We start from the raw sequence: 21,891 nt of genomic DNA, 5'->3' as shown, positions 1-21,891 counted from the left end.
ATATATATAAAAGAAAGATGTATAGACAGTCATTATAAGCAACATAATTTTTGAAGAGACATGAATTCGCTCAAAATATCGAGAGATTGTTTAAATTTATTATTAATCTGATCTTTAGTTGGTATCAGAAACTTCGTTGCATTTAAACAACCACTAACTCATTAATTTATTAGATAAGATCGTAAATAATTTTATGCATCAGCAAGAAGTTTTTATCTGATTAGCATTTTTAATTTCGCGAACTTGTGGAAATTAAACATGCAGAATTATTGATTTCTTCGTAACTTGTTACCGATTAATATTCTGCGCACTCAGGGGCGGAGGCGTCTTGAAAATGCGTCTACCTAGTGCATGTAATTTTAATCTAATAACAGGCGGAAACATCGATATGTCGCTCGTCGGCTATTATCGATACTATGTATTATTACCTATGGAATGTAATTTCAAATTATGCAACGATACGACTCACGTGATTCATCGCGAGTTAAAATGCGCCCACCGTGAAACCACGTTACGTCGCTGCGTCTTACGCATATATGCAATTGCATTAATTGCAGCTTATTTTGTATGTTAAACGATTTTTTGCGTCAAATTGCTTTTTATGCTGTCAGCTTTTACATGCTGTCATGCGAACGAGTTTTCAATCTCGGCGAGCTTTTTAAGATCATATTATTTTCTGCGAGTACACGTGAATACGTAAGCAGAAATGAATCTCGCGAACTTTTGCGTAATAGGGGGAACACCGCATTTTTTTAAGTTGAACGTATAACTTTATGCCGTTCTGCCTCGCGCAAAAATTCGCAATATTTGCCAGTCATGTAACTATAAAGTATAATTATAGTTCCGTTCGCCGAAAGTATTCTGGATTAAATTCTTGAAATGCTTCTGAAATTTAATTCAATATTTTTTTTTACACGGAAATATTCGTGAACTATACTAATATTGGCGACTTTTATCTCTGTTTGTTGTAGGCTCGTGAGAACGAAGAGCAATTTTTTCTCGTTGACAAATATCGTATGTGTATCTGCTGCGAATTAATTTAAATTTTTCTAAGACTATTCGTAAAATTTGTATTTCAATTTCAGAATATATTTCTGCAACCGTTATAAGTTATATTTATAAACACGTTTTGAGTTCAAGGTATGTGATGTAGCTGTAATTACACTATCCCGTTCCGTAACGTTGCAAGGGATTTGCAGATTAATGTGTTGAATAAACGGGGGTAACGAGCAATCATTTTTCACCGCTGCTGGAGATTCCTTTCGAGTTACCTCCGTACTATATTTGAAGGCTTGCGTACGAGAACAACTATTTGAAGCTAAGACAACCGGAATTTTCCTCCCTTGTTTTACCCGCTTCGCACGCGCGCCAAAAATTCCTTGTCAAAGGTGCGCCGAATAATTTCGAGGGTAAAAGCGGATTCAGCGGATGTCGGGGAGGCGAGGGATTCATCGTCTTTCGTCCATATATTTTTAGCGTTGTGCTTGGTCAACATTCTCCTCCATGTTGCGCCCTCCATGTATTGCTCCAGCCATTATTCTCTTTCCTTTAAGTCTTCGTCCTCCCTTTTGCGTACCAACGGCCGCAGCTGTCGCGCAGAATTGCACCCGTTTGTGCGCATTTTAATTGTGCACGTCACCGTGCTATTTCAAGGTATGCAAACGTTTGCACGAGAACGCTCTCGTGGTTGCGATAACGTCGTATGATTAACCGCGAAGCAACGCCAACGCAACCGATGTACTGTTCTTTTGTGGATCATCGTCCAAGCATGAAAACTGCAAGAAAATATTTTTCCTTAGCCAACGCAGTCTTGTAATTTTATACTTCGCCGAAATATGAGAACATTTTCATAACTCTTGTTTATAATATCTCGTTATATGGCGTCGATATATCTCTTGAGGGTTTTACAACATTCTAGAAAAATAATATTTTATTTCCTTATGTATAAAATTATATGGTGTATTGTTTCAGAAGATTTAATATTATTGAAAAAAATCGCATGAAAATGTCCAAAGAATTGCTTAGAGGAAACGACAACTTCATTTATAGTGTAAGCTGTCATTTACCTCGGCGCTCTCATTACGCCCCGCGCAATAGATGGTCACTCCTTGCGTAAACACGCAGGAGACCACAATTACGCCGTTTGAGCCTTATTAAAATTCATGTTCAATTTTCTTGGCCGGTGCAATTGCATAATATATAGATATCGCTAGGCATGCCGGTTATCCTTCGAAACAATCTCCTCGTGGCGGTTTGGCCTTTCGCTTTCGTTCTCCAGGATGGAACGGTCGGAAAAAATCCCCCGTCGATTTTACGTCTAATTAATAAGACGGTCCCGCGGCATTTCTATCACGCGTCCGTCCGTCGCGATAAATATAGCGTGTGCAATTGTGCATCCCGCTAGCGCAGCATCCCGCGTGGAAAAACGTTTATGAATAATGCCATGCTGTATCTGATTATTCGCAGATGCCCGTGGTACAAGCATCTTTGTCGCTCGCATCCCGCTTTATTCTCGCAGCAATTCTTTAACGTCAGGTCAACATTGGCAGTCTACAATGTACGGTTTTTTTTTTCAGCATGTCTAGAGAGCTTTAAAATTTACATATCTGTTTACGTTAGTTATGAGCATGTAATTATGGAAACGCAAAAATTTCACATAAATCTAACATTTTATCTAACTAGCAAGAGTATCTGGTATATTTATGAAATCTCGAACACTTGGATTAATAATTTGCATTGTAAACGTACGCTCGGGGACATTTACGAAATACCACGGTGAAAGAAAAGCGTTGGCGAAAAAAATGTATGTATTTATGTTCCCGATCGCGTGCGCTATGTAGGCGATGCTCCATTATCTGCTGATTATCGACAGCATATCGATGATAATTAATGCGCACGAATCGAGTGTCATGTCAAACAGGATGTCTGATGCCGATATTATAATATGTGGGACAATAATCGAGAGATTTGTATCACTAAGAAGGAGAGAGGAAGAAGTGTGAAGGCGGTGAACCACAGGAATTTATTCAGGCAGTTAAGTCTGTCATAATCGGTGTACTAAAAAAAAGAAGGTATATATTAAGCTCAAGATTAGCATGATTCAACCATTTTCATAAAGAGCCTGTAAGAAAGAAATGGAATCGAAAGAGCAGGCATTTGAACATTTTGATGAATAAAAATTAATATAAAAGAAATAAAGTATTTGCGTGAACGTAGAGTTCAAAATAATAAGATTAATAAAGATATCTTACATAAATTTTTACTTATAAAGAATAGAAGAAAGTTGATTTAATTATTTTAAAATCTTCCACCGGTAATATGAATTTTTTGCCCTTTGTCTACAATCTGAATCTTTGATCTTTAGTATGGATTTTTATATAATTTATATATAGTTTATAATCGTTCCGATTGTATAAAATCTGAAAAAAATTCTTCTCTTACACTTGTAAAAACATTAACTGTGCCTTTAAAGTTTAATATTATCGGTGGAGGATTTTAAAAAATATAGATATTAATAGCAAGTGTCAGTATAAACTAATTATATTTATTATGTATAGTTATGAGTTCATTTATCATTCTTACATTTGGCTTGCAAAAATATTTAAGGCTTTTCAATTTATAAACGTACTACTTTCATTTATACATATATATCTCTTTGCAAACTATTTATTATATTCTATATAAGCATATAAGATAATAATTTTTATAGTGAAAACTCAATAGATGTGATTAAAATTATCACACACAAATAAATCGATTTCACCGTAACCTCCTGTGACATATATATAATTTATTTAAGATTATAGTAGGAAAAGATTACAGATGCCGCTGAGATGAAAGCTTAAACGTTTAAAACGAAATGCCATAATTCATCAAATGGTAATTTACGTGAATATCTTTCTGACCATAATAATTTTGATTGTTTCTCTCACCGTACTCTGGTATTTAGTATACATACAGCAAAAATGTATTCTCTCTCGCATGCCTACGTGGACAGTACGAATGGCTCTCGACCATCAATCATCTCATTTTCCTGGAGGAGCTCTCACGTCTCATATATACGATGCGTTCTCGTTGCAGCAAACTGCATACAGTAACAAATGTACCCACTGCGAATACACGGCGTGTATTAGCGTGCAAGCCCGTACTTATTTGCGTGATAAAGCGTGATATTCAGATACCGGCGTGTTCGCAATACGCTTTGCGTTAGCGGCAATAATTGCCGTTAGCTATTATTCGTGTCACATGGACGAAGCATGGCAATGCTCCCGGAGCTGAGGCCTCCGATATCGATATGTCGCAGACGTACGCGAAGGTCTCCTGGAACGATTCGTTTTCGAATGCACCGTTAAAGGCTTGTCACTGCTGGTGGAAAAAAATATACACCACGATAGAGTAATAACGTGACGGGCGATGAGTCCTTTTCCCTTTCGAAATCGACATCCACACGTTTACGATGATACGCGCTATTTGGCGTGTTACGGGTAATTTGGCACTTCGTTGGAAATTCGTTGACCGATCCACTGCAGGCAATCCGGAGAGTATAAAAGGAAAAGAGTATTTCGATCTACTTGGAAAGATGTAGATATAGATGAATATGATGACGGAAAATTGCATCAAAGCTAAAGACTCACGTTCCAGAGAAAGCGTAATTGGATATAACTACTTCCTTTGACGATTAGGAGAGTTAGGTAGATTGAGATGGAAGTTGAGTGGAAACGGAGAACGGCTTTTAATGTAAAATCCGAATCCCCCCTCCCCTCCCCCCTCCTCCTTCTCTTCACCCACGATCGTTATAGGCGCAAATTTAGCGCCGTCGTCTAGCTGATGGATACGAGGTAATCGCTGTACTTGAACTCTACGTGCACTCGGCGGACGCTTTTGATTTCGATATACTAAGCGGTAACTACCCACTCGCCACGACATTCGTAGAGCATTATATCTCCGAGGCTGGGAATTCCGTGGTGTAGAGTATGGGCGCGGTCATTGCGGTAGGATCTTTTTTACCTGATGGAGCTCGTTAAACCAAGCTCCATCAGAGACGGATTACAGGCTGCTTCGCGTTAGACAATTAAGTCGGGGCGAGCTGATTGTATCCCACGCTCGCGCGCCACGTTCGTATCCTTTTTTCTCCTCCACGAATCACCAGCGGATAGATCGCACTGTAATGCAATCAGCAGTTTGCGCACCGGTCCGCCCGAGTCATTGCGTTCGTGATCAATTACATCAGAGACGCTTATATAAACGTCAATACTCTCGCCTTGCACTCTCAGCAACATTGTGCGAGCATAGATTCCTTTGATACTCGCGATTGAATCGAGACCGATTACATTCGGTCCGCACTAAATTGATCAAACAACCTCGAATAATTCCATTAATACTTATCCTAATCGCGATTTGCTAGGGCCCTTTGCAATTTGTAATTACTTGATTAAATTAAAAAGCGAAAAGAAATTTTTTTCCAAAATATTAAAGCCGAAATTAAATCCCTTTGAAATTTAATTCTCTCTCGTTGAACGATAATTTATGACTAAAATTCCTAGAATTACTTAGTATTGACCGATACATGGATAGATATGTTTATATATACAGGGTGTCCCTGAAATTCAAATCAATTGAAGCGAATTAAAATACCATAGCAAGAAAGTTTTCGAAACAATAGGTTTAAAAATGATTTGCCATGTTTTATTCAAATAGTAGTTTTTCAGATATGAAGGTTTAAAACTGGCCAATTACAAATTACGATTAAACGGCTGCTTGTCCGTGAGTTACGCGCGATTACTATCGATTCGCGACTCACGGACAGACAGTTTAATTAATCTGCAATTGACTAGTTTTAAACTTTATATCTTAAAACCTGCTTGAAAAGATAAATGACGAATCCTTTTTAAACTTTTTTTTTTATAACTTTCTTGTGGTATTTTGATTTGCGAAAATTTAGGATATTTTGTATATAATCTCATTAAAGTTTTTGAACACCGTTTAAATAAAATTGAATGTTGCATAATCGAAATCCAAAGGAAATCGTGACATTATTAAGTGCGACATTTTGTAAGTTAAATGACAACATGGATAGGATATTCATTTAACTGACGCGAATATTTTGAATATTTCGCGATGTAAAGAAAATTGAATTAGTCGTTATATCTGGGGATAATCTAATCTTGACATTCGCTGAAATAATTCAATCTGTTGGTACGCTCGTGCATGGAAATTTATCATATCCATTATAATTCTTATCATTGTATCTAAATATATGCGTTGCCTCGTAATAATGCATATGTATTCGATCGCATCTTATACGCTATAGTCAGATAGAATCTTCAGTTCCATACAAGCTACTAAATACATGTGGATTAAGATATCGACCTTCTTTTAAAAACGCTCTGATCGGATAGTTTATTCTCGCGAATGAATGGATATTGATGTAAAATCCTCGTGGCTAGAAGCTATCAGAATTCATTGATTATTTTGACATTTAAATTTCTAGCTAACATTTCGTTTTAAACTCAAATCAAAGTTGAGAAATTATCTTATAATAATTCTCCAACGAGATAATTTTTTGTTATATAATTAATGTTTAGTTTCATTAAAAATTCATTAAAAATACTTTAAGTTAAAATTATCGAAATTTACTAATTGTTTGCATATTTTGATATTGGCATAATCAAATTTTAGAAAGTTTGACTTTTAATATCTGTGAGATCTCTGTATACTTAGAAAAGATGAGGTAAGCTATTTCTTGGTAATAATTACTACTATTGTTGATGTATTAAAACATCAGTGATCTTTCAGTCGGAAATCTGCGTAACGATCGACTATTAATCATCGCAATAGAATTACGTAAGAAAAGGTCCCGCGAATAATCCCGTGAATTTCATTATTACTATGCGAAGGAGTCTTAGTTGAAGAACTTATAGCTTCTATATAGGCATTACTGATGCATATATGTGCGTAACATCGTCGAGTTATTAGAGCGCACGTATACTCGTATGTAGACCCCATAGTTTGAAACCTTTTAAGCCGAGAAAAATAAACGTTTTACGATCTAAGAATAACTGAGCGGTACATAGAATATGCAAGTCACATGCAACCAAGACGAACGCCGAGAGTTGTCGTCTCGTAGCTCGTAGGAAGTCTTTGTCAAAGGGAGGGAAGCGAAGAGCGATGTCAAAACTGGAGGAAATAGATATATTTGGCGGACAATTGATGTTAATACAATTTTTTTTTCTACTTAAGATTTTGTCAGTTTAATTAATGATTGATTTACGTAATAAATGCTGTATCGAGAGATTTGCAATGATTGTTACAGTATTGCCTTGCATTCCACTACATTGCATCATTAATCACGGCCTTTTTTAGATGTGAAACACGATATTTCTATCTACTAGCATCGACAATCTCAAAGGCTGACATAATCGTGTTGGCAGAATTAAGCAAGCACAAGAAAATCTGGGCGAATCTATGACGAAATGTATATTTTTGCTCACTTGGATCAAAAATAGAGTGCAAAAATGTAACGAATAATTTACTATCGCGTAACACAATATTGAGTAGTAATACTGTTTTTATTAATATTCATACAGCAAATATTTGTAAATGATACTAAAGAAATAAATATGAATGAAAAAATTAATACAGAATAGCTCTCAATGATACAATGTAATTTTACATTTTATCGAGTGAAGAGAAAAGCAACGTGTGGTTATTCGATGGTTTAAATCGTTTATTTTTCGCATAATGATTTTGAATCATTACCAGGTGCGATTACAATACTAGTCGAAACTCGAGCATACCAGAGAGCGATTTTTGTATTATATTCTTCTATCGATGTAGTAGGGTCGCTATGTCGCCACATGTTTCATGTTTTTGCTCTTTAATTGGAGCGGGTAACGTTGAATTAAACGTCGGAAGAGGGAGGGTGCTTGCAGCAAATTACAAAGCGATAATTACAATGCACTCTCCCGTGTATTCTCTCATAATCACCTGAATTATATTTGGTTGAATAGTTATTCGACTGCTTTCTCTCAATATTGCATTGAAATTCGATAATTTTCTTTAAAGTACTACACGCGAACTCTTATAAATTCTGGTCTGCGACATTTTTATCATAAATAATTATCCATCATGATATTGTAAAATAACCGAAAATAAATAAATAAAATTGTTAATGCATGTAATTAATGACGTAGCGCAACATAATTTTTTATTGATGGAAAAAGGCGTATAACTTTTACTGAATAATAAGTCTAAATAAAGTATATCTGTAAACACATATCGTACAAGATTTACGATGCTGTAATAATCTAAGAGGCGGTTTATAGAAACTATTTACGGCCATTCACCCTAATCGCCTCTCAGCACTGTTATGCGAGCACACGATCCATCGATTGCAGAGGCTCTCGCTTTTCACTCCGAGAGAATCATCTGAACAGCTGTAAATTTTCGCACTAAACGCGGACTGTAGGGTTTTCAACAGGTTGACACCACTCCCTAGGCAGTAAGAACGACAGATGCAAGAGTCTTTTATCTTTTATTCCCATTGTACTAACACGCTTTGTAATGTTTGTTTCATCATGAATGACGAACATTTTCTGAACCGTTAGAATACGTGTTTATGCGGTCATGGTGGTCTCGAGTTTACATTTTGAAAAATAATTTATTTTAAACAGACAAAAAAATATATTTCAGACGGCAGTAAAATGTATAAATTTATCTTTTCTTCGAAAAATTAAATTGTATTTCTAAAATATTCTTTTTCAGTATATATTAAATTGTAAATTGTGTGTCTAAAATAGTCTTCTTCAGTGTACATTAAGATATTTAAAAACGATTAAGATAAAAATATATGATTATGTCGGAACGTAATTGATATCTGTTTGTTGACGTATCCCTGTCGTCTCGATGACATTTTTTATGGCATGATGGCACGTAAGTCGACCACAAAAGTCAAACATTCGTATGCAATTTTGCGGTTCCTCTGACATCAAAGCACGTAAGAAGTCCGTAAAGGTGCACGACTGAAAAACGACACCCCGTGTGTGTTGCACATAAATAACGTCGCGGCTCAAGGGTCGAGAATCGAGTAACCACTGAGGGTGCATCCTCATCTTCTTCCTGCGTTCCGACCGCTTCTACCGATCATAAATCACTCTTTATATACGTTTCAACGCGAGATCGTGCTCTCGTAAAATCATTCTTTTCTCCACGTGGTTATCCCCGACAAAAAAATGTGACCGCGAGTGCGGTTGCAACGCTAGTCTTCTCACGATTCTCATTGGTATCCTCAGCTCTTGGTCTGCGGTAAGGTTTTGTTATAAAAGATAACAGTGAACACGATTTAATAAAATTAATTATAATAATTGTTTGTGGTTTGTAAAATTAGAACTTTCTATTTATCATAGCTCATGTACAAAATCGTCCTTTCTAGCATATTAAAAATTTTGTATTATTGCCGCTTAATATATTTCAATATTTTTGCCTAATACATGTATGAAATATTAGATTCCTGTTTTGTTCAAGAAATTTTCTTGTCGCCATATGTATCAGGTTATCTGTCGTAGTTCGTGTAATGTGGTCTACATATATCAGAATTAGACATGATTACGTCTCACGAAATCGATTTCCAGATCATGTTACTCGGTTACGCAGGCGGGAAGCGTACCGTGTAAACTACAGAGCCGAATCTGTAACGAGATACACTCGGAGCATTGTAAAGCCACGAGATCTCGGAATTCGACCTTCTCACGAACGATTTAGGTGCGTATTTCCCGCGCGTGCAATATATCTGCATCTATGTGGCAATAAGGATCATGGTCGATCAGTAAAGTGGTCAATAAAAATCACGGATAGAAATCGAGAAGCGCATAAAGCGAAGTGTAGATCGGATCGATCGATCATGCTTAGAGCCATCGACCTCGATCCGATTCGGTTCGATCTTTTCTCACATTTTATAGTTCTTCATGCATATCTTCCTGTTGAAAATGACCTTCAGAAATCCCAAGGAAGTAGTGATCTCTGAGAAAGGAATAGGATACCATAAAACATATTTATGGATAATTACAAATAGGAAACTGCGCCTCTTCCATGTTAATAAACTTAATAATTTATATTTAATAATAAATTTAAATTAATTTGCTCTGGGTATATAAAATTAATTCGAGCGTTTAATGAAATTAAAAAATCATGAGCTTGTTTTATCCATTTACTAAATTTGATCTCTCTCACTTCTAGAAGACTGATTTTTCTGCAAGTAAGTTTTTAATAATTAAAGGATATTTAGTCTTAATTACAAGAGAGCGCTGCCGGTGCAGCAATTTCGCGTAGCAAATAATTCTGTGAAAATGATGCAGCGAATCAACGCTCGTGGAATTACATCTTACGCGACTAGCCTGCAACTAATCTTGACGAGGCGCTACGAATAAAATATGAGAGACCCTTTATATATGATCTCTCAGCCTAAGCTCATAGCGTTTCATGACGAGCGCAGGTTTCGCATTTCTTGCCTCGTTCGGAAAAGACCCATTTAATTCTTTCGACTACGCGATATTTTTCCGTAATAAAGCCACGTCTTCGTTAAAGTTTCCTCGGCCGTAAAAGGTCCGTTGGATGCAGGAGGTAAAATCTCGCAACGATTAAGCAAGCGTGATCAATGTCCACGGGAGATGCGTCGAAATAGGGAGAGAGTCGCGACGAATGCAGATGACTTCGAGAGGTACGACCTTTACCGTCATGGAATGCAATATCTCGAGACACTTGGATCGTCCGTGGCTACGACTATTATCGATTTCACGTGCGACTAGTACCAGTTTTCATCGTGATTACCTGTATTTCTGCGGCTAATCGCGCGATACGCGCTTAAAAAGGTAGGAAAAGGAGAAGTGAAAGTGGTCGGGTGCGGGAGGGAAAGCAATAAAAGTACTCTTGAACTTTGCAATAACGCGATTGGTGTCGAAACGTTCTGACCGAGGCGTGCAGTTTAAGTGCCCTGTTGCGTATACGAAACTACTATTCATAAAGAAACGTGGATGCGCATATCTTCTCGTACGATTTCAATAAAAGATGCATTTAACAGATTTTATCGTAATAGCAGTTATGTTATCTATGTGATGTCTATAATTTCTTGTATCTTGATGTTTTTTGATTGATAGAGAATTTTTCTTTGTAGACTGAAAAAAATTTCTGGCTGCGAATAAATTAATCAGAAAATTCTGGTTGACTTAACCATTTCCAACTACAACTCCACTTAATGCAACTAGACTCTTTTTCCAGCATTTTCTATGTACGTTTTATTACGTAATTAAAAATATTATTGAAAAAGTGTCGCGAAAAAATGTAGCGGAAGAACAGTTTTTATATTTTTAAGAAGGCAATTTACAGATGTATAATAAGCTATTATAAAGTAACGTGATTGTGAGCAACAACGTACTTTCTCTGTCTTTAAATGTCAGACTTAGACACGCTGTTATTATATTTTATTGCATAAATATATACGTCATGCGATCGAAAGTGAAGTAATGATCCACTATTATATATGAAATATTTCGTACACAATCGTGTTACATATATTTGTTTTATTAATTAAAATATTGCTTAACTTCTCTTTTTCTGAACTGCAAATTAATGTGTACATTTATTCGCGATTATTCCGTTTTTTGTTAATAGAGAGTGCCTATATGCTTGTATTAGTCGATATGTTTCCTATCATAATGTTCTTCGTGCAAGCGAGACTTTCAACGTTGTGCCAATCGTCAATGGCAAGATAAATAGAGAGGGAAGATAAATTTAATGTCTCGGTGTAAGGCCAACGAACATTATCTGATTATTTTACTTGCGATCGTGATTTTTGTTACTTTTTTTAGATAAGTGAACTTTTTGTTGCAATCCATACATATATAATTTAATTTTAATGCAAAATACTCGTATCGTTTGTTCTTTTAATTAAGCGAATATAACTGATATAATTCTGATGTAATTGTGAAAATGATTATGTTATCAAATTAATAATTAACATGTTAGAGATGTAATTATATCTTTGTATACTATTACGCCAATCTCTTTGTCACTTCATAAATATTCAGTGATACTTCATTCTCCTGAATTTATTTAACTTGTCTACCGCGATATCATAAATCAAATAGGACAAAACGAAGTGTTTGTGGATCCACGCGAATAAGATGATGAATTTCAGACTACACGCGCATGCAATATAATATCCCGCGTAACTCTACCTTTTCTGTAGCATGCAATAGGATTGCAGTAGGAGAAAGTATCGTGACAGGTGATTTGTTGTCGCTGAAACTGGCGTCAGAGCCATCCTTGAATACAAAGAACGAAATCCCCCTCGGCTATTCCGGTTGAAAACGAGAAGTCGTTGCATCGTCACCATCCGAAATTTGCATCAGGAATTGAATTGTGCGGGAAAGGAAGCCGTGAGCATAACTTTCGAAATGCGTTTGCTATTCGAGTTCTTTCATAGGAAGATTCTCGTGATTTACCGCAATGAAAGTTCCCGCCATAAATATTCAATGCCGTGAGCATAAACAAGTTACACATGTAATTTATAAAATTGTTTCAGAAATCTGTAGTTTTTTTATTCTCTTATACGAGCAACTTTCTAACGTATTTGCGGGAAAATGATTACTTCTTCAGTAATGATCATTTGATTGCGTTTTTTTTTTTTTGCAACATTTGCTGCATGATGTTTATCTCTGTAACGAAAAATTTTACCGCAGCTTTTGTCTTATAATAAATTCCGTTTTCTATTTTATCATCAATTGTGCTTTTCTCCATAATTATATTGCTGTATTAGAAGAAACTATTCTTTTCAAATGCTCGACGAACACGGAATTTGTTTGAACGCGAAATTATCAGTCGCTTTCTTTTACGTGTCACACATTCGTATCTCGTAGATATGCGAAGAAAGTCATTGTTGATAACACCTACTACATCGATTTCCTGAATGGATTTGACGAGTCGTTCATATTTCGCTGCGATTTTACTCGCGCAACATTCCGTGTTTATCAGCAACCTTTCCAATAATGAGGAATCGATGTACTGTGATTTGTTTAATCATATCAACAGGAAAGTTCTCGTCAATTATTTATGATTTTGAAGAGAGCTAGTAAAACTAGGAGAACTCCTACAGCAATCGACTGATCGCCAGCTAGCGTTTTCTAATTGCGTCTTATCGTTAAATGGTCAGGAAAATGTTGCAACTACCGGTTGAACAACTACAGTATAAGCCAGGAGTCAAGAATGCTTGACTTAAAAGCCCACCCATAGTTAACGATAACGTATGATTACTTTAACGGTAATTAGCGTTGTTTAATAGAGCACGTAAAGTGACAGAGAGGAGCATTAAGAGTCACTTTGAAGGTTCATCGCAATATACGATAACAATTGGATAATATTGCAGCCACGTGTCTTGCATCATTTTTATTTCTTACGATACTAATAGGATCTAACTATCGGATGGCAGAAGGATAGATCAATTTAAATCGACTATGTCGATTTACTGGCAGTCGGACATCGCAAATGGGACGTCGCATAATACTATCAAAATAAATTGCTTTAACTCGTGTAGTTATACATTTTGTAAGCTGCACCAAGTGGAAAATATTTGGTATTTTTGATTATAATTTTATGGTAAAATATGTATGGTTATAATTTATTTTTATATTATACTGTTATTTTTATATTACTGTATTATAATGTTAATAATAACAATTATATTTACAGTTTTATGTATAAATTTTAATATACTCAGAATTATCATTATCTCTTATCGTACGCCCGCAAATGATCATATTGTTGATAAAATAATTTGTACTTGCTTGCAAACAGGTTGAGTAGTTTGCACTAGGAAGAAATATACTTGCGATATGCTTGAATCACAAGGTGGAATTCAACTTGTTAGCATACCACCGCTATGTACGGCCCGATTAAGTCGGACCTCTTAAGACCACAGTGATCAAACAAAATGTGAGTCATTCGTTCGCGTTACAATGAGTTGCGTCCGTATAGCTCATCTATAATTAATTTCGCCACAGCGTGTTAAGTGCCTTGACGCATTGACTTGCATTTTTACCGTGCCCATCCTGTGTGCTCCCGTTTTCTTTCGCATATCGATCTCGCACATCTGCTCACGTCTGCGCTAAAATCGCAGCACCCAATCGCCGGCAATATTAGAGAATCGCACACGCCGGCTATAATTATTTTCAGTCATCGAACGTGAAGACACGAATCTTTGCGTTTGCGAAAGATCATGATACGCGTATCCTTAATCGATAGGGATATGTTAATTAGATACTTTCATTGCCTTCGAAAAGATATGTCGCGATTGAATCCTTCCGGGACACTGAGAGTACTCTATTTAAAGTAAAACTTTCCATTCTTGGCGAGTACAGATACAGAGTATTGCCGTAATTAGAAAGTATAATCGGCGCCGTATGTTCAGCGCTGCCCAGGGGTCTTTGTCCGAACGCTAGCTCAACACTTCCTTGATATTAATTGACAATCTATTATGATAATCAAGTATACGTGTCAATTAATGAATGCACGAACATAAGCATGACCGTTCGCAAGCAAGACACGAATCCATGTATCCGCGAGGTTGGTCACGTTTTAACTAATCTGGTTTCACGCTCCAACAATTATGCTCCGAGAGACGCCTTTCTACATTCCACCGTAATAATCACAAATCGCTCTAATATTCGTATCTAGTATTTTCATATTATAATAATCTATTATGGAATTGTAGAATATAATTTCAATATAACGTAGATTTAATAATCGACGATGTCGAGGCATCTCAAGCTGGGCATTTATGATCGATGCGCATTCGTCTGCACTTTCTTATACAGTAATACAGCAATTTACGTCAGTTGAACGTAATTACCGTAATTTATCACACTTTATTACATTCATTTATATTCAATATACGCGTGAGAAAATTATTACATATAGTTTAAACAATCATGTTAGTCTTGAATTTTTATATACGCATATAAACGTGTTCATCACGTGTCTATTATTTCACGGTATAAGTCTGATGCTCTTTTAAATATGTAAATGCAGTTAAATAATTACACTTTCACGATAATCTAGAATTTGTGCCATTATATATCCATTATTTACGATATTTGAATTTTTCTATGTGTATAAGTGCGCGTTAAAATAAATACACTTTCACGATTTGCGCTGGTCTGAATATGCATGTCACAAATGAGGGCGCAACAATGAATTAACAAGTTAGATGGTAGATTTCCGTAAAAATGCGGGTAGATTTTCTCGTGTAGATAAACAATTAACGACATTGCGAGACACGCGAAACACTTCGGAAGCGGAAATAGAGAATGCGATATCACATGTGGACTTTTAAAGGAACTGTGTCGCGAGATAATGGCTGTTGGGTATATGAAATTTAATAATCGACCTTATGTGCACGCGCATGTACAATGCGTAAAAGGGTCGCACGCCTATTTGGACAGGATTATACCCTGTGTCGAAACGGTCCCTCTGATTAAACGACTCGAGGAGAAAAAAGAAAAGGAAGAGGGAGATATATCATGACCCTTGAAGCAATATTTCACATGTTCTACAAACCGCTTATAATCAAGAAGATGGACCAGGCGCAAATCGATCTGTTTCGATAGAAGATTCAATATCCTGATTGGAAAGTGCGCAAACCGTACGGAAGTAAAAAAGTATTGTCGGCACACGCGTGAATTTACGTTGATTTACGATTTGAATTGGCGATCACTTTATGGAATCCGGTTTGCAACGGTGTTCGCAATTACATTGCACTGACATGCATCGAGGAAACTGTATGCTGAATACTGATGATTTTAGCACTTTAGGGGTTTATTTACAAGGCTTATTTCTGAAAAAACGATTTTTGGAGAATACTATCTTAATCAACGTATAATGTTGATAATATTAAAAGAATTAGGGCCGTTTGTGTTGCAGATGAAAATGAGAAGTGGATACACGAGTTCTACTGTGCTATTAATAACAACTGGAAAAAAATATATGTAAATAAGTATATAAGTAAAAATAAATACTGTAAAGTAACACTATAAAGTATGATAAATTAACTGGACGATAATTCTTTACTCTATATGGATTGGCACGAGATTATACATTCATACTGCTAATACGTTATTCTTGAGATTACTAGCAGCGTGAAAAAAAATACAACATTGCACGTGTCACATAATTCTCTCACGAGTCTCATGCTTCGACGTGAGGCGAAGGGAAAAATAGTTCTGATAATTCAAGATTCTTGGGGGAGTCAGTCACGTGGCATGTACGTGAACAAACGCCATCAGGGTGAGCGAAGATCATCCCGCGTAACACGTGCTGCGTTCAACGATCGATCGTGAAAAAGATACACACAGTCATTTCGTATAATTATATTTCCAAGGACGACAGAATTTGATTTATAAATTTATAGGATACATATAGTACAAGATTTATCGCTGAATTAATAAGTAATGTCTGGTACCTTAAGAGATTAATGTGCAATTATTGTTGAAGATTAATGTGCACTGGTCGTTGTAAATATCCTTAACAATTGCACTTTTAAAATGCATCAGAAACGCGTCAACGGACTTCTTGAAAAAGATAACGAAATAAAAACATTTTTCTTCAACTGTCTATACATGTATCACTCTTCTTTGTTTTCTAAATATTGCCAGTATTTAAATTATTAAGTGAGATACTGAAGATGTAATAAAGTAGTTCATTTCATTTACGTTTGCACTTTATAATCTACAGCTACAATCGTTTTACTACATAATAAAATGTAGTAAAAATGCAATAACGACAGTAAAGTGTTATAAAACTTTTAATAGCTTGCCACTGTATCCCCAGGTCATTCATATTCGAACTTTGCGCATTTCTCTTCTCTGCCCAACATCAGTAACGCATCTAAAGCGCTTACGTGCCGCACACTTTCTACTTACGATATTAAAGTGTCTCACGGCGCTGCGGGAGACGTGATATTTTATCAGGGTGCAACGTGATGCGTATCATGCGTCGACCGACGTTACGTGCGAAATACTTTCTTCTCCGTCGACAGAAGTCTCCTCGAGCGTCCCTCGCACATCTTATCTCGATCATCTTCGTTCGCATATTAATGCGTTATTATGTATATCTAATAAGTGAACCGGCCAGAGAAATTTCTTTCAGTCGCGAACGACTTATCATGGACGCGTTACATAGTCAATATTGCGCGTAATCGTGCGTGGAACGCATACGATTCTTATCCACGACGGCAGTCTTTCTCCACGATCGCATATTGTATCCCGAGCTATATCGTGGGACGAGATATGAGAGCGTCTTTCGTCACGGACACTCGATCGAGCAGTTCATGCTCCAGGATGCAGCCGAGCCGTGTCTAAGTGGATTTCACGCTCGCACGAATGCAAGAGTACGCGTGTATCATCGTGTCGAGATGCGTTACGCCTGCGGTACGAGCGTGCACGCGGGATTTTCTGTGTAAACGCACGTGTTAGCCATCCGGACGAGTCGACGGTGTTGTACGGTAGCGGCCGGTACGGACCCTCGGGCTTATCACGACATTATTTACCCCCATATGTCGATTTATGGCCCTTCCATTAGGGACGAGTCCGCCGGGCACCGCGGGAGATCTACAATTCCGACGCCAGACGGGACCGGGGATATCGTCTCATTTGGGAGACGAGAGATTCTTGTTCTTTATCACGCCCTTCGTTATGAGTTGGTAGATGAAATATTCGTCTGACTTCCGTTACAGTCTTGTATTCATCGCGAAGTTCGAAATGAATGACTCTAGACGAAGTTCCGAATGGAACTCTCCGGCAGTAATGAACAACGCAGAAATGTACGGCATCAGATCTCGCCGAATTAATATTCCGTGTATACTGATATAATAGAAACTTGCGCGAGTGCATTTGTCATTTTGATTTGTGTACTTCTTCTTTGTGTTACAGAGACACCTGGACAAGGGAAGCGATCTTGCCGAGGCGGCGAGCGCAAGCGGACTTCGGGAGCTCGCGAGATCTTTGAAGCAACACCTACGAGGATTCGGCTCCCGCTTGGAGGATAGACGGGAGTATCTGGAGGACACATCGAGATGTTGTCTTCTGCAGGATCGCGCCTACGAGTGGGCGCAAGAAGCTCGCCTGGCGAGCGAGAGAAGGTCTCAGCAATTCTTGATGGCGAGGCCACCTCTACCACCCGAACATTTCACCGAGATGATGGCCCTGGCGGAGAAGCTCGGTAATGAAGTCCTTTTGGAGCAATGTCGTATCGCCCGAAATAAATGCGCGGAAGCTCTCGAGGTCGCCAGAACCACATCCGCTCCGGGAAGTCCTGCGAGGAGAAGATCCTTCACTGCTTCCGAGTCGACTTCTTGGGACGACACCTTAGCTAAAAGTGAGACTCCTTCTTCTTCTCTTTTCTTAATGCCGTTGCGGGAAGATCCACAAGTTGAGATTAAATGTATTCCAGGGACGTCCTGGGACGATAGCGACAGCAGCGCGTCTTATGCTTGTCCGATGGAAAGTGTCGGATCAGGTGGTAGCGGTGGACGACCGGTGTTAGACAACATCGCCGAACTTCGAGAGAGTGCCGAGCAGCTTCTGGACTGTTCGCCACCGCGTACACCTCCGCGAAGCCCAGCACCACGAAGGCTGGTTAAGCCACCAGTGAACTCGCACCTTCACAGATCAGCTAGTATCGCGCCAGGAATGAAGGCGAAAAAGTATGATTCTTGTACATCTTTAATATATCAATCCTTTATCTTTCATCCTTTCGTTATTTTCCAAGATCAATTTGCAGCGAAAGTTTCGAAGAAAATTAAGAACTGATAAAATGAATTGAAAACAAGAAATATTTAAAAAAATATGCAAAGTGGAACAGTGAAATCATTAGTATCCTAGGTGCGACATTTTATTGCTGTGTCATTACTATTTTAGTAGCGACCCATTGTTCCACCGTAATTTCCGTTATGACATCGTACAGATTGTTATACGATCGTAACGAAAAATTTCACCTTGCAGAACAATACTGCTCATAATGAGGGAGATGATACAGACTGAACGAGACTACGTGAAGTCCCTCGAATATATAATAGAGGTAATTATTATGTACATCTCGTTAAAGCTTATTCTCGCGTAATTTCATTATTTATCGCACGTGCTGAGTAACATCTGTAAACTTTCTTGCGAAGAACTATATTCCGGAACTCGTACGGGAGGACATACCACAAGCTCTCAGAGGACAGAGAAATGTAATCTTCGGGAATGTTGAGAAGATATACGAGTTTCACAGTCAACACTTTCTACGCGAACTAGAGCAGTGCGAGCAATCGCCCATGCTGGTGGGACAATGCTTCCTCCGACACGTAAGAGCATAATCTATATCACATTATATCTTTCTTAATAAATCCAAAACATAAAAGTAAATGCCACGTGAAAATAACTTTCTTGCAGGAGAAGAAATTTTATCTTTACGCCTTGTACAATAAAAATAAACCAAATTCCGATTCGCTAATGGCAGAATACGGCACGAGTTTCTTTAAACAGAAACAATTAGAATTGGGAGATAAAATGGACTTAGCTAGCTATTTATTGAAGCCGGTTCAGCGAATGGGAAAATATGCCTTGCTGCTTCAGCAGCTGGTCAAAGCCGGTACAGATTTATCGGAACAATTGTCTGGCAAAGAGGAGAAGGAAGAAAAGGAAGATAGTATGAAACCGATGGTCGAAGGTGAAGCGGATTTGAGGGCTGCCGAGCAGATGGTACGATTTCAGCTTCGACATGGAAACGATCTTTTGGCAATGGATTCACTTCGTGATTGTGACGTAAGTTTCATTTTATTATGTTTAAAGTAATAAAATAGAATTGATAGATATCCACTTCGGTAAATGAGGATTATAATAATTTACTCAATTACATTGCACAATGTAAAAGATGTGATATTATTTCATAGGTAAATGTAAAAGAACAAGGCAGGCTGTTGCGGCAAAATGAATTTTTAGTTTGGCAAGGAAAAGGCAAAAAATGCCTGCGTCAAGTATTCCTGTTCGAAGATCTTATACTCTTCAGTAAGGCAAGAAGATTCCCCGATAGGAAGGTAAGATTTTTCACATGTTGCTGCGTGTACATTTTAATGCTATATTTTTGTTTTATTTCATTACTTATATTTTTTTTCAGAATCTTGATATTTATATCTATAAACATAGCATTAAAACGACAGATATCGGTTTAACCGCCGTTATCGCAGATTCGCCTACAAAATTCGAAATTTGGTTCCGAAAAAGGAAACCAGGAGATACATACACATTACAATGCGCAAGTGAAGATATTAAAAAAGCCTGGACTGAGGAACTGAGCAACCTCCTGTGGAAGCAGGCGCTTCGAAACAGAGGTGATTCGCCATCTTTGCTAAGTTTATTAAAAAAATGTATAATATATATTTGGAAGAGCGCAAATTACTATCGATAATATTTTACTTTTTAGAAGTGCGCCTGGCGGAGATGTCGAGCATGGGCATTGGGAATAAGCCATGTTTAGATATAAGGCCTAGTGCAGATCAGATAAATGATCGCTCCATCAGTGTAGCTCAACTCTCTAAGAGTGAGTATAATTTATGAATTGTCGAAAATTATTGGTTTATATCATTGTTATGAATGTTAAAACAAATATTTCAATTTATCTGTACAGCACCTAGATTTAGAAACTCTATAGCAGTGTCAATGACAGAGGACTCCAGTCGTTGCAGCAGAAGGCCGCACAGCGTAATTTCCGTCAGTTCGTCTTCGAGCAGCGGTGGAAGCAGTGGTCCTCCTACGACGCTTAATCTTGGATTAGATACGAGTCCACGACCGCATCATCGTAGTACTACACTGAACAGCCAATGTAGCGTAGGTGTGTACCACGTATGATCTTGTACCACGTATAATCTTTCAAGAAAATTTGATATCGATATTAATTTATTAAGTCAATATTCTCATTGTAGAAAGTGGTATTATCGCCGATATCTCAATCGTATCGGATGATGGAGGTGATGGCACTGAAAGAAGTCATTGGAATTCAACTCTGGAAAGTCCTACGTCGCATCTACCTACAACTTCTACCCCACTACAGTCACCAACTAGCGCAACAGCGGCAACAGTTACCCCTGCTTCCTCGACGGATACGAATCTCACATCTTATGACCAAGACATGTCTATTAATCTATGAACTTTGTTCGACACGAGGAAAAAAAACGAGTCCATTATTGATTCACTTGCAAGTTTTTGTTACGATTACAAAGACGTAATACATTATCGTGGCATATTTAGATAAGTATAATGAGGTAACATCGTCGCACGCGTACTGTAGCACTAGAATACATTGTATCCTTGAGCATCTATAGTTTAATGACGTAATGGGAAAAATATAGTTGCATGCAATTCGGTAGGTCGCCGCATTACGCTTAACACGTGTGTCTAGCTACGAACTTGTAATCGCATTACATAAACGTAGATCTTAAAGTCGCGGAGATGTGGTACCGAATTTTAACATTTTTAACTTTTAAGTGAATCCGTCTGTGAATCTATCTTTTGATACGCTTCGAAATATCCAAATCTATGAGATTGTAAAGCTATTACTTATGAAGCTTATTAATAACCGGTTTCTGAAGTAATGGTAACGTGTATTTTCTTATTCCGTCTATTGATTTTATCAACGTGCTCAAGATGAGACAAACGTGTTCTATCAAATGTACGCTTGTCGAGGTATGCTACAGTACCATAAATGATATGCACTTGTCGCCATCCTCATTTATTGGCATTCCTGATTACAGCGGCGGAAAATTTCATGAAATTTCCGATGACTTATAACGGAGCGAGAGAGAGAGAG

The 21,891-nt window shown here is 37.5% G+C and overlaps 1 protein-coding gene across 2 annotated transcripts in view; it reads left to right on the top strand.

Annotated features, from left to right (window-relative positions):
- LOC108751526 overlaps nucleotides 1-21,885 on the top strand; it is a 305,551-nt gene extending 283,666 nt beyond the window's left edge. For both annotated transcript variants that reach the window (XM_018491760.1, XM_018491761.1), the window contains exons 14-23: nucleotides 17,976-18,420; nucleotides 18,496-18,748; nucleotides 19,047-19,122; nucleotides 19,217-19,390; nucleotides 19,479-19,850; nucleotides 19,979-20,122; nucleotides 20,203-20,416; nucleotides 20,509-20,625; nucleotides 20,713-20,916; nucleotides 21,008-21,885. In XM_018491760.1, the coding sequence (XP_018347262.1) occupies nucleotides 17,976-18,420; nucleotides 18,496-18,748; nucleotides 19,047-19,122; nucleotides 19,217-19,390; nucleotides 19,479-19,850; nucleotides 19,979-20,122; nucleotides 20,203-20,416; nucleotides 20,509-20,625; nucleotides 20,713-20,916; nucleotides 21,008-21,231 (2,223 nt within the window). In that variant the 3' untranslated portion in view covers nucleotides 21,232-21,885. The remainder of the gene's footprint in view (nucleotides 1-17,975; nucleotides 18,421-18,495; nucleotides 18,749-19,046; nucleotides 19,123-19,216; nucleotides 19,391-19,478; nucleotides 19,851-19,978; nucleotides 20,123-20,202; nucleotides 20,417-20,508; nucleotides 20,626-20,712; nucleotides 20,917-21,007) is intronic.
- Nucleotides 21,886-21,891: the final 6 nt, after the last annotated feature.

Source organism: Trachymyrmex septentrionalis, unplaced genomic scaffold, assembly GCF_001594115.1.
Source record: "Trachymyrmex septentrionalis isolate Tsep2-gDNA-1 unplaced genomic scaffold, Tsep1.0 scaffold49, whole genome shotgun sequence".
NCBI lineage: Eukaryota > Metazoa > Arthropoda > Insecta > Hymenoptera > Formicidae > Trachymyrmex > Trachymyrmex septentrionalis.
This window is presented reverse-complemented; position numbering and strand designations above follow the sequence as displayed.